Source organism: Sorghum bicolor, chromosome 7 (genome assembly GCF_000003195.3).
Source record: "Sorghum bicolor cultivar BTx623 chromosome 7, Sorghum_bicolor_NCBIv3, whole genome shotgun sequence".
Lineage (NCBI taxonomy): Eukaryota > Viridiplantae > Streptophyta > Magnoliopsida > Poales > Poaceae > Sorghum > Sorghum bicolor.
Genome location: NC_012876.2, coordinates 1,439,787 through 1,456,987, shown reverse-complemented (window position 1 = coordinate 1,456,987; position 17,201 = coordinate 1,439,787). Strand labels below are relative to the sequence as shown.

The following is a 17,201-nucleotide window of genomic DNA, read 5'->3' as shown; positions in this document are numbered from 1 at the left end:
GAACTACTATACTTGTTTGCATGTAGGATCTTTATCGCAAATTGGATCAGGAGGTTCCAGAAAATCATAAAAGGCGCCTTGCAGCTCTACAAGCAAAGGTAAGTACATTAACTTGATACTTGTACCTATGAAATCAGTATTAATTATGAAAAAACAAAACAGCTAGTCTAAACCATTTTAAGTAGACAACTGATATGTTTTGATGTCAGAATGACAACACGCAGTGCAGCAGTGAGGGAGTGTCCTCATGTTGATGGTTACTGTAGTTTCCAACTTTCCATCTTAGTTTTAACCTCATGGTAAGCTGTACTTCTAGATACTGAAACTTGCCACCTCCACTAAGGAATAATTTAGTCTTACAGGAATCTGAAGGTTTGACATAGCTAGTAGATGATGAAATAGACTTTGAAATCTTATACATGTCTAAATAATTCTTTCAGCAACAGAATTTCATGGAATATTAGTTCATTTTATTTCTTGTTAGGGCCACTATTCACTTGTATATGCTTCATATATGGTCTTGGTGTAAAAGGAAATCATAAAGAAGACAATTAATTATTGTTCATCACTCCTAAAATCCAATTGATATTTACATAGTATTATCATTTTGCAGCTGTCCACTAGTTCATCCCATGTTGATGAGGACTTGGATGGTGAGGACATGGATGGAGAGGACGAAGAGGACATGGATGGTAGCTACATGGAAGGAGAGGACACGGATGAGGACATGAATGAAGAGATGTATGAGGAGGACGAAGGGGATGAAGAGGACAGGGATGAAGAGGACATCGACGACAACAATGGGGCCAGCAATGCTGGATCAAACATCGATGATTTCTGTGATTTGGGATACATATGGTAAGGTTGCTATTGGGAGAAATAGCACATGGGTTGTCAAAGTGACTTTTGTCCACTGAACAACATAAGTTGGTGGCTGTCTTTTGTCTTCTGAACATGTTTGGCTGTGGATGGTAACTTAGTAGTAACTGAATGTTAGATGGACTTGGCTAAAACTAGGATGTTGTGGTAGGTGACATGGCTGTACATGTATAAATTAGTAGCAGCATATGGTGCTAGTAGTAGAACTTATTTAGATGTAATTTGTGAGGGCAGAACCTTTGTTATGTTGGCCCATGTTGAATACTTTGTAAGCTTTTATGGAACTTCTAATATATATGAATGATTATTGTTCTGTGCTTATAATGTATTGTTTGGTGTATTTGGAACAAAACATGTAATTGTGATATTTTCCTGTAATATAGGAAAAATCCAGTTGCAATTTCCTTGAGGGGAAACCATCAAGATAATTTGGTTCAACTAACAGAAACTAACTATTTCATTGATGGAAAACCGACAGGGAATAACTTCCTATCCCACAGAATTGTCTTTATTTCCTTGAGAGTTGACTGACATAAAAGATACTAAAACCCACAAAGAAATTAACAATATCCCTGATAGTAAGCCTACAGGGAAATCAATTAACCTGACGGTTGCTGACAACGTGCCGCACCTCCGGTCGCTACATTTGTTCTGTCAAGCATCCGTCAAGGAAATACCGTCAGAAAAATATTTCTGTCGGGTGGCTCACAGGCAAATATCATTTCTCTGTCAATCTATCCTTGACGGGATATGCCTGTCGGTCTACCGACAGAATTAATTATTTTGACGGTTTTTTCCGTTTCCTTGACGGTTTTTTGGCACACAGGGATAATGTAGTTTCCAGTAGTGTTGGTTCATGTTGTCCCAAAGAGTAGGGGCCTACAGATTCTTTGTAACTGTGATGACGAACGGAATAGTACTATTTGTGATTGGCATCACGTACTATTATTGTTGACAAGATATATTTCTAATGATCAAATTACAAAAGTATTTATAGTTTAGATAATTAATTATTTTTGTTGACAAAAGGAACCTAGTATAGAAAGAAAAAAACGGCCAAGTATATATACATGAAGGCCTAGCGGAAAAAATGGCTACAAAAATAAATCGGTCATAAACAAAAAAAACGGTCAAAACACAAAAAAAAAATCATAAGAAACACTGCCGTGATTGGGCAACAGCCAACAGGTACTGTGAAATTAATTTTTATTTTTATTTGACAAACATTGTTCAATCATGGAATAACTAGGCTTAAAAGATTAGTCTCGCGACTTACAGACAAACTGTAAAATTAGTTTTTGTTTTCATTTATATTTAATGCTCCATGCATGTGCCACAAGGTTCGATGTGACGGAGAATTTTGAAAAGTTTTTGGTTTTTGGGGTGAACTAAAGAAGGCCTTATTACCCTGGGAAATGCTCAGGCTTGAGAAAAATTTTCAGGACGCTGGGAAATGCTCAGGCTTGAGAAAATTCAAGCTTGATTATTCAAACATTTCAAACTCTGTTTAGTCCTTGTACATATTGGCGCAGTTTGAAACTCTGCATGTGTTTTACTGCTCTAGATTTTAGCTTCATCAAAAACCAAATATCAATTTTTAGATCACAATTCGTCACTCCTTCAACTTGATTTGACCAGGTGTCAAAAAAAAATTTAATTTGACCAACAAAAATTTCAAACCAAACAAAAATTACTTTTAAACGCCATGTACATGCGTGTTGCCCTGCCATCAACCCGTGAATTAACGAGCGTGGTCCTGCCTTTTCTAAAAGAAGCATGCATGCAACGGTACATGATCTGCGGGTTCAAAGCTGCTTGTCCTGTTTAGTGCGTACGTAGGGGCAGGGACATGGAGTTGCTCCCGGAGTGGTACCAAATGAGGCCTAAAACATCTTCTTCTTGTTTTTATTTATAGGTCATAATAACATGTAGGTACACTAACTTAGTAAAAAAAAAAGTTAGCCCGAGCCAAAATCCTGCTTGCACCGTCAGAATTTGAATATAAATAAGGCGCCGATCGGTAGCTCAGGATTCAGCCATTCAAGAAGGTCCATCTCAGATTGAACTTCTGATGGTTTTGCCAGCTTGAGATCGAATCACCATCGCCGTCTTGCAACATGACCACTTTCTTTTACTAGTTGAGGCAATAAGCCTTCTTAGGTTCAGTATTAAGAAAACACAAAGGCTTATCTCCATCCCATTACACAAATTATATTAGCTGCGATGCATTTGTTTATAAGCAACCAAACCACAACACCTTCTTTTTTGTTGACCACAAACATGAACATTCAAACATCTGTCTAAATCGACGTAGGATGCCAGCTTATCACCACCAACAAAACCCAGCTCATCTCCACAATTAATAAATAAATAAATAAAAGAAAAAGCGCTCAAATTGAAGGGGTACAATAACACAAGACACAAAGCATGGTTCATCCATCTATAGGAATATTACACAGCTACTGTGAATCTGTGATAAATATTGAACAGGCCTTGCTATCCAAGAAAGAAAAGCATGGTTCATCAAGTCTAACCTATTCAGATAAGTTATCAGCATGGCACCGAGTACAGTGCTCCACCACTGTCAGCTTAACAGTAGACGGGACTTTATCTTCAATGTATGTTCTAACTGCTGCGACACCTCTACGGGCTTCCATGAGAAAACCTTTATTCATGGGAGCGCACATGCCACCGGTCATTATTTTGTTATCACACTTGGGATCACCATAAGTGGTGTCCAGTGTAAGGCATCCAAGTGACTTGGCATTCTTGAGAATATAACATGTTAGCTCAACCAAGCTCTTCTCTGAATTAAAACCTATGAACTTCACACTCTTGAGGCAGCCATGGTGCTGTTCAGGCATCTGCCTCAACTGTGATGAACCATCAAAAACCGATGCATGCTGGGATACCTGAAGCTGAAAGTGACAGCAGAAAATAGACTTAAAAACAATGGTCCCCCAGGGTGATCAGATCTTTTCAGGATGGAATGAACGGTGCCTTACATTCAACAATAAATTCTCCAAGCAAGGAGAAGCATCAAGGAAAGAAACCAGAGAAAAAAAATCATAGCCCGAGGAAAAGGCCCATCCCAGATAAATACGCAGATGCTTGAGGAAGAGGAATTTGCTAGGCAGCATAGGTGTATCGACCATCTGCAACATAAAGATGTCTCAGATTAATTATACAAAGGTACAATAACTAGAGTGATATGCACACATTCCTAATCTACAACTTAAGTTGAGAGAAGTATACCTCAGAATCTGAACTGATGCAAAGAGACTCAAGTTTTGGCAGATTGGATGGAAATTCGGCACGGGCATAACATATGAGGTTTGAACGGCGCATGCCAAGGCTCTTCATTTGCAATGTTTCTCCAAGTGAGACTTTTACATTACATCCTGAATTTAAAATAAAACTGGATAGATTTCGAGCTTTGCTCTCTAGCACTCGCAGATTCAAGCAAGAAGAAACCTTTAAGCAATGAAGCTGCAGCAGCACGCAAGGTATCCTCATGCACATTATCTCTGAGCAATTATTGACGTCTAACCGCTCTAAAGCAGGGGAGTTAGAAAGAAAGCACTCAAACTCATCATCCAAAATATGCACAGACTCCAGGCACAAACTTGTTAGGTTTCTCAACAGGCCAAGGTCAGCTGTGGGATGGAAGGCGCAGAAGGAAAGTTGAAGACACCGGATTGAGTTTCGGACCCCATAAGATAAAACTTTGCATGGGACATTCTGCTTCATTTTGACTCTACTATGACATGGCTCAATGGTGAGTTCTTCAATCCCAGGTGTAACAGCAACCTGAAGCCAACTGTCCAGATACTGGTAGGAATCATAAATACCATATAACTGAAGCTTGAGTATGTTAATGTGGCTGCCTGAGTGTTTCCTCAGGATATTGTCAATTATGCAGCTGGAATTCTCTCGAGGTACATTTGCATTTGAGCCAAGAACATGCATATTTAAGGTGAGGTTGGGATGACACCTCCAGGAACGTAGAAAGGAGTGAGACAAGCAAGCAGCACGGGCAGCATCACGCAGTGGCAATAGGGAATGTATATGGCGCCAGATGTCCTGCACCACATGCGCGGGACGAAGGTTAAACATAGGGATATGCCAAATGAAGGTGCATTGCATTACACAGGTACATACTTCAGTGGAACGTAAACATGGTGATAAATTGACCATTGCATAGAAGTTTTCCCATGAAAGCTACTATGACATGGCTATTACTGACTAAATACTACAAAATATAATCCTATTTGCATTAGACCAGAGAGTAGTCAATAACATTGGTATGTGCATTGGTCTCATCCAAATTCCATGTGATGTTTAATCATATCAGTACCATGTTATAGGACCAAATTAGAATGGGTACGGAAGTATACCAGATTACTTAAACAAAGCTCAAATTCCCTATATCTCTCTTTGAACAGGCATACCATTGGTCTGGCCGAATTACTACTTTTTAGCACTACTAGTTTGTTTTTTCACAGTGTTAAGATAGGCATTAAACTTTGTAAGTAAAATAGATAACAGATCCAAAAGGATCATATAAATAAGAAAACATCATGTAAAAATATGCGATTTAAATTTAGTCCAACATATCCACAGTATCTGAAAAGTGAAGAGCTCACAAATAGGAGATTGATTAAGCCCATAATCCTAGAGACTACAATATATGTCAGCATGTGTGTTTATATACGTAAAAAATAGGAAAACAAAGGTGAGTGAATCCAGAAATTTCCCAAATCTTTAATAGAAATCTACTCATCAAGAAAACAGAGGATCTAAGGCTCACGGCAGACAGTTCTATGCTGGACTTAAAATGTTTCAACAGTTTTTTTAATGAGACTATGAGAGATGAAATCATTTTGCTTTCTGCGAGGTGAAAGCTGAAGCGAAGCCAAGCTAACAATTTTGAAGTGCAGGACTGTGAACAACTGCATCACTAGAATTCTGTTCTCTGTTTATGTACAGGTAATATTTATCTAACATAGTCCAAAGAATTTGTGTGGCTAGAGCAATCATGGTGATATTATATTATGCTTGCATTAACTGCTTCCATCAGTTAGCTAAAATACCTCCGGAAGGGCTGGGATTGAGCATCTCATTCTTTTGGCAACTTTAGAATCACCATGAGCATCTTTTTGACAGGAAGAGCCCTTCCTTTTACCCAGTGATGAAGCAGCAATCCATCCATCTGCAACCCAACAGATGCAGATAGGGTATTAAAAGTTGCTCGGTTGGGGAATCTAATAACCTACTGAAACAGAATACCGATCTCACAATTCAAGCTCAGAGTAGAGTAATAACAAGTTTGGTAGCCGGCTCACATAATTTTAGAACGAATCAGTTAGCAGACACAGCAGACTAAAAAAAGTTGGCTGTTTTAGAGATGATGAGATGCCGGCGAGTGCATAGAGAGGGCCTTACTCAGGATTGGGGTTCGGGTTTGTCGTTGACGCCGCTGCCGGTCGCGCTGCAGGGACATGAGCCGCTGCAGTGCCAGTAGCCCCATGCTTGAACGTTGGAGTCACCGGCGGAGCCAAGGCCCGGCCACCCTGGGCAGCTGGCCGGGCTCCCACGGTACAGCAGAGGCGGGAGGGGAGAGGGAGGTGCGTACGCAGGGTCGCCGGCCGGTGCGCGGAGAACGGAGGCGAGGGCGCGAGGCGACTGGCGACAGGCGGGAGGAGGAGCCGCTGACGCCGCCGCCGAGCCTGGGACTGCCCCTCCGTCGGTGGACGCCGCCGAGTGGGGGCCGCTCCGATCCCTGGGACCGAGCGCGAGTGGGGGAAGGAGTTGGAGATCTTCCTAAATTATAAAACAGGATAAATCATATTTCTTAACTTTTGAAGTCGTGTGTTTTCAGGTTATAGGCTGTTTTAAAGGCGGTTTTATCTTTTTTTTATTTTGACAGAATTTTTTGAAAAACAATATTAAATCATGAATAAATATATAATATAAAATTCAATTTTGTTGGACTCCACATAAATAGATCTACATAACTAACATATAATATGGTATGCTTTAGTATAAAATTTTTGCTGTAGATTTTGATCTATTCTTTTATGTAATTAATTGGAATAATTCATAACTGCATTTTCTATGGTCCAATTGTAATAAAAATTTTATGGTGGCCTAATTATTGTTTGAACTGTAGTAAAATTTCATGTTCTTTAGATAACATATAACTTAGTTATAGATTTATTTAGATTTAACAAGCATAAACACTAAATCATTTTATAACTAAGTTATACATGATTCAATGAGTATGAAATTTTTACTACTATGTCAAGCATACAATAATTAGACCACACTAAAAATAATAGATCAAACTCTATAGCAAAAACTTTGTAATGAAGCATATCATATTATATTACTATGTTTTTTAAAGATTTAACCAAAATAAATAAAAAAGAAAAAGACAAAATCATCTTCAAAACTGCTTGTAAGCGGGCTAGGAAAGTAAACATACGGTTTTAAAAGTTGAGAGAAATAGTTTGTGCAGTTTTAGAGTCCAGCGAGGATAAACGGACTTTTTCATGAGATAAACCACCAACCACCCTCGGGTAGGGCTGTGGGCCTTATACCTGTCGTTGGGTATGAGCATCCGTTGGGTATGAGCATCCACACCCAAATTCATATCCAACTTATTTAGGGAGGGTCTCTTATAGAAAAACTTATTTAGGGAGGGTATTCTAAAAAATATATTTAGGAAGGTTAAGGGTAAAAATATTTTGTCCATTTAACCTTGGGTAAGGGTAGGATAACCTTGTTTAATTTGTGGATGAAAAGTTTTTGGATGTCACATCAGATGTTTTATGGGATGTTAGAAGAGGTATTCAGATACTAATTAAAAAAATAATTACATAACTTGCATGACAAATTTATTAAGCCTAATTAATCTATCATTAGCACATGTATGTTACTGTAGCAATTATGACTAATTATATGGATTAATTAGACTTCTCGTCTCGCGGTTCTATATAAAGTGTATAATTATTTTTTATTTATATTTAATGCTCTATATATGTATCTAAACATTCAGTGTGGCGGGAGTGAAAAGTTTTTTATGGCAAATAGGGCGGCTTCTCACTTCGGACTTGTTTAGTTCTATTTTGTTTTTTGTAAAATGAACACAGTCGTATTTTCATTTGTATTTAATAAATATTGTCTAATCATGGACTAACTAAGCTCAAAAAATTTATCTCACAAATTATAGGTTTTAAAGTCCGTCACAATAGGACAAATCTAATAACTCTCTATTAAAAAATAGCTCATATTTTTTTCATATGAACTCAAACGAAGATAAACTTTATATCAAAATTGTACTCAGCAACACGATCTACAACTTTGTAGTTGAAAAGTTTTAAAATTAAAACCGTTTAGGGTCCCAAAATATTTTTTTGTAAGTTTATAGATTTTGAAATTTAAAATTAAATTTTGTAACACAAAATGACTTTAAATAAAAACTTTTAAACTACAAAGTTGTAGATTGTGTTGAGGACTACAACTTTGATATTAAATTTATCTTCATTTAAGTTCATATAGGCATGGATCTATGCACCACCTCCTCTGTCGACCACAAAGGTTCTCCCGCATTTGCTTTATTACCTGCATCTCACCATGCCATCATTGTTCCTTGCTCTAGACATAGAATATTCAGCACCAAATTCTTTGCTGAGTTTGACTCCAAAAGCATTCTTCTAGTTAATCACACTATAAGACGGATCTGTACTTTGTGCTATATGAGCCATAAAAAAACGTGATCTTACATCTTATCTACCAAATCTCAAACTCAAGACAGTCCAAAACGGACTACACCTACCTAAACAAACTCAAACGGACTACAACCCAACGCCTACGGTCCTAGCGCCCTAAGTAGACCAACAGTCCTAAACAAACTACAGACCAGTTCTACTCCTCCTACGGTCCTAATCTCAAACTCAAAACAGTCCAAAACGGACTACACCCCAGTGCCTACCGTCCTCTCTTTCTAGATACAGTCCTAAACAGACTCCTACAATCCTTACAGCATTATATTTAAACCAATCACATATATGTACATGTACAATCCGCACTCATAATTCAAGCAATCCCAAACGTTATATATATATATATATATATATATATATATATATATATATATATATATATATATATATATATATATATATCATCACACTATAAAAGAGCGAGTTTTTTTTAGGGAGCTCTCCCTCTCTAATAACCGTTCGATCTAAACGTCGTGCTATATAAGCCTTCCGTCACCCGTGATCTTACATAATATACTCTCCCTCTCTAATAACCGTTCGATCTAAACGTCGTGCTATATGAGCCTTCCGTCACCCGTGATCTTACATAATATAAGATATAAGATTCCTGCTAAACCAAGATTCCTCCTAGATTCCAAAAACAGAATATAATAGTCCATATTTGCGTATTGGAGTCCAATTCCAATCCGCATGCATAGCTTTTCTGATTTTTTAAGTCCAATTCATTAGCCGTTTCGACTTTTTTAATTTCAAGAAAGAATCAAGAGCATATTTTCTTTTTACCGTGCATGCTTAAGATCGGGCATGCAGGCCGGCAATAGGAAGTCAAATCAAATTGAGATATATTCACGCCAATTTTAAAAAATCAACCTATTCATGACAATGTGGTATGAGATGAGCCGTATGAATTCTCCTGCGTGAATAGCGTTGATCATGATTGGTCTTTGAGTAAATCGGCAACGAAACAAACTTAATTGGAGAGGTTAGAGCTGGGTTAAGGAGAAATCTTGGTTTAATAGGAGTCTTGTATCTTTCATGTAAGATTGATTTTCCTTTTTTAGGTATACGAGGAATCTTGGTTTAGAAAAAGTTTTACATTTTACATATAAGATCACAGATGATAAATGACTCATATAGCACGACATATAGATCGAACAGAGAGCCTCCTTGAAAAAACTCACCGCCGCTGGCCGCGGATTGTTCGAAAAAAGAAAAAAATAATATACATCAAGATGCATACATGCAACTAATAAATAAATTAATTGGAAAAAGAAAAATATGGATGCGTGGATGCAACTATAATAAATAACATAAATATGAATACATGCTGGCGTATGTATTAGCAATTAAAAAGAAAAATAAAATTTGAACACACGTGATTTTATTTATTATGATAAACAAGGAAGAAAAAACTAGCAAACGTTTTACATTGTTTATAGTACCATATTATGAATGAATAAGTGAAAATAAAATCAAGGAACATCTGATAATACAAACACGTGCGTGACGCACGTGCATATTTGCTAGTCACAGGTAAAAGAACGACATTAAAACAATCGGGCTGAATCCGCATAGGACGCCAGCTTATCACCACAAACAAAACCCAGCTCGTCTCCATCCACAAACAGAAATCCACGTATGTAACATATACCAAAGAAAAGCGAGGCTAATCTGAATTAATTAAAGGGGCATGGCCCATCCATGCCTACAAATATTACACACCTACTCTGATTACGAGAGGCATTGAACAGGCCTGCTTGCAATCCAATTCATTCCAAGAAAGAAAGCAACCTTCATGCAAATCTAATATAATCTAACCTAAGTTATCAGCATGGCACCGAGTACAGTGCTCCACCACCGTCAGCCTAACACTAGATGGAACCTTATCTTCAATGTACGTTCTAATTGCCGAAACCCCTCTACGTGCTTCCATGAGAAAATCTTTACTCATGGGAGTGCACCTGCCACCGGACATTGCGCTATCACACTTCGGATCACCATAAGTGGTATCCAGTGTGAGCCGGCCAAGTGACTTTGCGTTCCTGAGAATATAACACGTTAGCTCAACCAAGCTCTTGGCTGAGTTGAAGCCTTTGAACCTCACAGTCTTAAGGCGGCCATGGTGCTGCTCAGGCATCTGCCTCAACTGCAAGGAGCCGCCTCCGAAAATTGATTCATGCTGCATACTTTCCTCAGCTACCTGCAGTCTTAAGGCGGCCATGGTGCTGCTCAGGCATCTGCCTCAACTGCAAGGAGCCGCCTCCGAAAATTGATTCATGCTGCATACTTTCCTCAGCTACCTGTATGGGGTGGAAAAGACATCATAAAATAGAGTGAAAATGGATCCAGCAGTTACTAAATACTTTGCAGGTTGGAATGAACAGCATCTTACATCCAACAACCAAGTCTCCAAGGAGGGAGAAGCGTCAAGGAAAGAAACCAGAGAAAAATAGTCATAGGATGGGCAAGAGGTCAATCTCAGATAAATAGACAGCCACTTGAGGAATAGGAATTTGGTACGAAGCATTGGTGTATTAACCCTCTGCAAGTTAAAGATGTTTCAGATTAGATATACAAAAAAAAAGTATGACTATAGTATTATTCATATATACATCCCCTAGTCTACAAAAACTAATGTTTTAGGAAATCCGTACCTCATAATGTGAGCTGATGGTAAGAGTCTTGAGGTTTGGCATACTGGATGACAATATAACACGGGCATAACAGACGATGTTGGAACGGCCCATGCACAGGTTCTTCATTTTCAGTGTTTCTCCAAGTGAGACTTTTACACTCCGTCCTTCAAGGATAAAACAGGAGAGATTTCGAGCTTTGCTCTCTATCACTCGCAGATTCAGGCAACAAGAAACCTTCAGGCTATGGAGCTGCAGCAGGATGCAAGGTATCTTCAGGCACGTTATCTTCTTGCAACCATTGAGGTCTAACTTCTCCAAAGCATGGGAGTTGGAAAGAAAGCACTCTAACTCATTATCCAAAATATGCACAGAACGCAGGAGCAAACTTTTTAGGTTTCTGAAGGGGCCAAGTTCAGGTGTGGGATGGAAGGCGCAGCAGGAAAGTTGAAGATACCAGATTGAGTTTTGGACACCATTAGTTAAAACTGTGCATGGGACATTATGCTTCATGTCAACTCCATAACATAGCTCAATGGTGAGTTCTTCAATCCCAGGTTTAACAGCAACCTGAAGCCAACTGTCCAGATACTGGTAGGCATCATAAATGCCATATAACTGAAGCTTGAGTATCTTAATGTTGATGCCTGAGTGGTTCCTCAGGATGTTGTCAATTATGCAGCTGAAATTCTCTTGAGATGCATTTGCATTTGAGCCAAGGATATGCCAGTTTAAGGTTAGATTGGGATGACATCGCCAGAAACGTAGAAAGGCATGAGATGAGCAAGCAGCACGGGCAGCATCACGCAGTGGCAACAGGGAATGTATATGTTGCAAAATGTCCTACATGCACAGACATGGGATAAAAGTCAAACATTGGGATTGTAAACCCAAATGGTTACTTATAAAGTTATAAGAGAAAGGAAAACAGCAGAACATGGAGGTAATATTCTACCCTAGGTAATCCCTCCACATGAATGCACGTGGTATATTGCATTACACATTGCACATATGCCAAGAATCTGCAAAGTGAAGAGCTCACACATGGGGTGGGGGTTGGGTGGCCTAATGTTGTAAATTGTAATTAGCCCATGGGCTTGCTTAGAGCCCACTATTTATGTCTCAGTATACCTAAGAAATAGAACAGACCATCAGAGCTGAACAAAGCCAAGGTACTAATTAAGGAGGGCTGGGCAGAGTGCAGGACTGAACAATTGCAGAACTAGGAGCTCTGTTCTCTGTTTATAGATAATATATTAAGGTAACATAGTGCAAAGAATGTGTGTGGCTAGAGCTGGATGGGGATATTATGGTCCCCCGTCACATAGCGCCACGCTGGGCACACCTAACTTGTGGCGGAGAAAAACAGTGCCACACATTTGGCGAGTGTTGGCACAAAAATGCAGAGACAGTGCCACAGATTCTTCGACATGCCATATCCATGGTGGCAACCAAACAGACCTGCGGCGCACCAAAAACACGGCGTGGCAAGCTGCAGCGGCAACCAAACAGACACTAAAATTTATGTCAGAGTACCTCCGGAAGGGTTGGGATTGAACACATCATTCTTTTGGCAGCATGAGAATCACCATGGGTGTCTTGTTCACAGGGTGAGCACTTTCTTATATCCATTGATGAATCAATCGATCCATCTGCAGACCAAAATTGAATATGAATAAGAATGGGAAAAAAAAGACAAACTTTTGCAAATAACTTTTTACTCTGTCCAAAAATGAATGTAAAACTCGTTTTTCCATGATGAGTCAATAAACCTCAAGTTTGACCAAATAGTGGATACAATATTGATACTATTTCCATGATAGTCAATCAACCTCAATATTGCAAATAGTATATATACATAAGTACCATTAGATTAATGATAGAATAGTAGACCTATTTAGAGATACAAATGTTGATACTATTTCAAATTAGTGGATACAACAGGTAAGGAACATAATTTAAAATGACTCAATTAGTGGATACAACAGGGAAAAAGTGTTTTTTTTTTGGCTGTGAGCTGAAAGGAACAGCCACACAAGGTAGTCAGGTAGAGGAGATATAACATGCCCGGGAGTGGTAGGGAGGGGCTTACTCAGAGCTTGGGTTCGCTGTTGACGCCGCTGCCGGTCGCGCTGTAGGGACATGAGCCGCTGCAACGCCAGCAGACCCATGGTGGTTCGACCAGACGACGATATCCAGTGGTAGATCCAGAAACAGGACAAGAAGGAGGCCAAATAATGTAAGCCTAAAATTGCACTAGCCATGCATTAATAGATAGATATAATAAAGAAACTCAAAGTGCTCAAGTAAAAGGTAGAACATAATAGATAGAAAAAATATCAAATATTCAGGTTGGACAGTCTTTTATGGCCGGGAATGGCTTGGCGCAGATTCATTGGACTATGGCCATGGTATCTGGGTATAGTCAATAAAAAAAAATGCTAAAACCACAAGAATATATTTTACAACTCATTGGGTTTGTTAAGGAACCTAGTGTGGTGGCATGTGAGATCAAATCGTGTATGTAGTCTAGTCTAGAGCAGACACTGCAAATCCAATCACACCTGAGATAGAAGGCAGAACCACAGAGCGGCAGAAGGGGCGGGGGTCGGGGCGCCGGCCGCCGGGGACGGGGTGGGCGGGCGCCGTGCGGGATCTGATGCGACACGACAAGGAGAGGAGGGCTCGAGGCGGCGATGTTGTGACCTGCGAGGGCCGCGGCTCCGGACGAGAAGAGGAGGGCGCCGGCGTCGGGGACTCGTGCTAGAGGGGGCTGTGTTATTGGCGGCTACGAGTATCACCGGAGTTTCACCGGAGATTTCATACACATTAAAATTAAATAAGATGTTACGTCAGTAGAAACACAAGCTTTTTTATAAAACTGGCAGGAGGGCGATCCGGTTTCTAAAACGTTGGAAGTCGCGTGAAATCCGGACTGAGGCTTTGTTTAGATCAAAAAGTTTTTGAATTTTGACACTATAGTATTTTTGTTTTTAATTAATAAACATTGTCTAATTATGAAGTAACTAGGTTTAAAAGATTCGTCTCACGATTTATAGGCAAACAGTGTAATTAGTTTTTTGTTTTTATCTATATTTAATGCTTCATACATATACCGTAACAGAAAATCTTGAAAAAAAGTTTTTGGATTTTGACACTATAGCATTTTTATTTTTATTTGACAAACATTGTCCAATCATAATGTAACTAGGCTTAAAAGATTCGTCTCACGATTTTACAGGCAAACTGTGTAATTAGTTTTTATTTTTATCTATATTTAATGTTTCATACATGTACCGCAATATTCGATGTAACGGGGAACCTTGTTTACTTTCCTAAATATTTTGCAAAATATTTTAGATTCCCCATCACATCGAATCTGAGAGCATATGCATGAAACATTAAATATAGGTAAAAAAGTAACTAATTACACAGTTTACATATAACTTGCGTGACAAATTTTTTAAGCCTAGTTAGACCTTGTTTAGATGCGAAAAGATTTTGGATTTTGCTACTGTAGCATTTTCGTTTGTTTATGACAAATATTGTTCAATTATAGACTAACTAGGATCAAAAGATTCGTCTCGTGATTTACAGGTAAATTGTGCAATTAGTTTTTATTTTTATCTATATTTAATGCTTTATGTATGTGTCGAAAGATTCGATGTGACGGGAAATCTTGAAAACTTTTTGGTTTTCAGGGTGAACTAAACATGGCCTTAGCCTGTGATTAGATAATATTTGTCAAATACAAACGAAAATATAATAAAAAAATATAGACTAACTAGGCTCAAAAGATTCGTCTCGTAAATTACAAACAAACTGTGCAATTAGTTTTTATTTTCGTCTATATTTAGTGCTCTATGAATGTACCATAAAATTTGATATGACATAGAATCTTAAAAAGTTTTTGAATTTTGAAGTGAACTAAACAAGGTCCCGTCAGATTATTAGGACTCTCTCTACGTGGCAGTCCTGCCCACTTTATGTCATAGGAGACGCTTGACTTTTGGTTTGGTTTCGATGTCAGTTTCGATTCGAATCATATAAACGCCAAATAAATCGCGCAATACTCTCCTTTCTTTTCTTTTCCTTTGAGAACTCCGTCCGTTCTTAAAAAAACTGCAATTATAAATCTTGGAGTTTAAGGGTCTGTTTGTATTTTCTTTTGTCAAACATTTATTTAATAAACAGTTTTATGGATGAAGCTGTTTTTCTTCTCCTTTCACAAAGATATGAGTTAGGATAAAACTAAAAAAAGCTTATTCTAGCTCTCTCTCTCACTTTTCTTTCATCTATGTATGAAGTAGTTAGGGAAGCTATTTTACTAAATATTTTTTTCAAAATAGCTCAGCCTAGAAAATTACTTATAAAACTATTTTTTAGAAAAACAGTTTTACTAATAAAGTTGAGGTATGTCAAACAAAAATATACCACGTGGAGGCCAAATGAGCGGAGAGGACGTGTGTGCGTCCGTGTTTGTATTTCGTCTTTATACTTTTTATATAATTTTATTAATAACTACTCCCTCTGTGTCCCGTTATAAATATCGTTCTTAGGACTACTCTGAGTTGTCCAGATTTACATAACGTTGGATGTATTTAGACGCAAAGCTGTACAAGTTGACATAGGCCTTGTTTAGTTTCCAAAATTTTTTAAGATTTCCCGTCACATCAAATATTGCGACACATACATGAAGCATTAAATATAAACGAAAACAAAAACTAATTATACAGTTTGCATGTAAATCGTAAAACGAATTTTTTGACCTTTGTTAGTCTATGATTAGACAATATTTGCCATAAACAAACGAAAGTATTAAAATAGCAAAATTCAAAAAATTTCGCGAAATCAACCAGACCATAATGTTGAAACCATCTGGACGCAAGCTTCGACGACATTTAGGCCTTGTTTAGTTTAAAAAATTTTGCAAAATATGAATAGTACCACTTTCGTTTGTATTTGACAAATATTATCTAATCATGTACTAACTAGACTTAAAAGATTCGTCTCGTCAATTCCGACCAAACTGTGCAATTAGTTTTTATTTTCGTGTACATTTAATACTTCATACATACGTCTAAAGATTTGATGTGACGAGAAATCTAAAAAACTTTGCAAATGTTTTTGAAACTAAACAAGGCCTATAACGGGACTAGTTCGGTAGCTTCTTTTACGTGAGATGGATGACTGTGTCTGTCAGGTGGGTCCCACATAAGCACATGCAGTTAAGCAGAGCCAAACGGGAAACAGTTCATGTATGCATAACACGCATGCCTTGCTGCAGGATACTTACCTTGGTCTTGTTTAGTTTAAAAAAACAAAAAGTTTTCAAGATTCCTCATCACATCGAATCTTACGGTACATGTATGAAGCATTAAATATAAACGAAAACAAAAACTAATTATACAGTTTGTCTGTAAATCACGAGACGAATCTTTTGATCCTAATCAGTCCATGATTGAACAATATTTACCACAAACAAACGAAAGTGCTACGATAGCGAAATCCAAAAACATTTCACATCTAAACAAGGCCTTTGTATGTTTGTATGCATAATCAGCTCAACAAAAAAAGAAGTCTCAATAAAGTCACATAGATGTTATATGCCCTCCCCAAAAGTATTTTTTTTTTATCATTTGACATGGAGCAAATCAATTTGTTCAAAATAATGAGATGGGATGACATTACCATTCTATGAATTTGAATCACAATTAAGCATTCACAGTCTAGTTTTATGTCGTACAAAGATAATTAAAAAAATATTAATTGATTGAATATGCACAAAAAAGAGAAGCTTTGCATGAAAAAGTACCATGTCCTGCTCTGTCACTATTTTTGAATTTCTTCATGAATCATGACACATTGTCGTGATCGCTTTTGGTCCTAACCAATAGCTCTC

General features: G+C 38.0%; 2 protein-coding genes across 3 annotated transcripts; both read right to left on the bottom strand.

Moving 5' to 3' along the window:
* On the bottom strand, positions 3,066-6,748 carry LOC8066093. The gene is made up of 5 exons (XM_002443715.2): positions 6,325-6,748; positions 5,973-6,091; positions 4,135-4,962; positions 3,885-4,034; positions 3,066-3,797 (listed from the first exon to the last, which is right to left on the bottom strand). Exons 1-5 carry the CDS (start codon positions 6,407-6,409, stop codon positions 3,414-3,416), a joined length of 1,566 nt encoding a protein of 521 aa, XP_002443760.1. The 5' UTR covers positions 6,410-6,748; the 3' UTR covers positions 3,066-3,413.
* On the bottom strand, positions 10,197-14,139 carry LOC8068562 (putative F-box/LRR-repeat protein At3g18150). 2 transcript variants are annotated; one of them, XM_021464498.1, is made up of 6 exons: positions 13,864-14,139; positions 13,392-13,544; positions 12,836-12,951; positions 11,321-12,142; positions 11,059-11,208; positions 10,197-10,966 (listed from the first exon to the last, which is right to left on the bottom strand). In XM_021464498.1, exons 2-6 carry the CDS (start codon positions 13,468-13,470, stop codon positions 10,859-10,861), a joined length of 1,275 nt encoding a protein of 424 aa, XP_021320173.1. In that variant the 5' UTR covers positions 13,471-13,544; positions 13,864-14,139; the 3' UTR covers positions 10,197-10,858. The 2 variants fall into 2 exon arrangements, with proteins under 2 accessions (XP_021320173.1, XP_002443759.2); XM_002443714.2 differs by lacking the exon at positions 13,864-14,139 and having other exon boundaries at positions 13,392-13,855.

What these genes read in the sequence shown, in the direction of transcription:
- LOC8066093 (XM_002443715.2), bottom strand. Translation starts at nt 6,409, where the DNA reads ATGGGGCTACTGGCACTGCAGCGGCTCATGTCCCTGCAGCGCGACCGG. An exon ending in AACCCGAACCCCAATCCTGA is followed by an intron (nt 6,092 to 6,324) that starts GTAAGGCCCTCT and finishes GTTGGGTTGCAG; the next exon opens with ATGGATGGATTGCTGCTTCA. An exon ending in TGGAGAATTTATTGTTGAAT is followed by an intron (nt 3,798 to 3,884) that starts GTAAGGCACCGT and finishes TGTCACTTTCAG; the next exon opens with CTTCAGGTATCCCAGCATGC.
- LOC8068562 (XM_002443714.2), bottom strand. Translation starts at nt 13,563, where the DNA reads ATGGCTAGTGCAATTTTAGGCTTACATTATTTGGCCTCCTTCTTGTCC. An exon ending in CAATCCCAACCCTTCCGGAG is followed by an intron (nt 12,143 to 12,835) that starts GTACTCTGACAT and finishes CTGTGCATGTAG; the next exon opens with GACATTTTGCAACATATACA. An exon ending in CCATCAGCTCACATTATGAG is followed by an intron (nt 11,209 to 11,320) that starts GTACGGATTTCC and finishes TTTAACTTGCAG; the next exon opens with AGGGTTAATACACCAATGCT.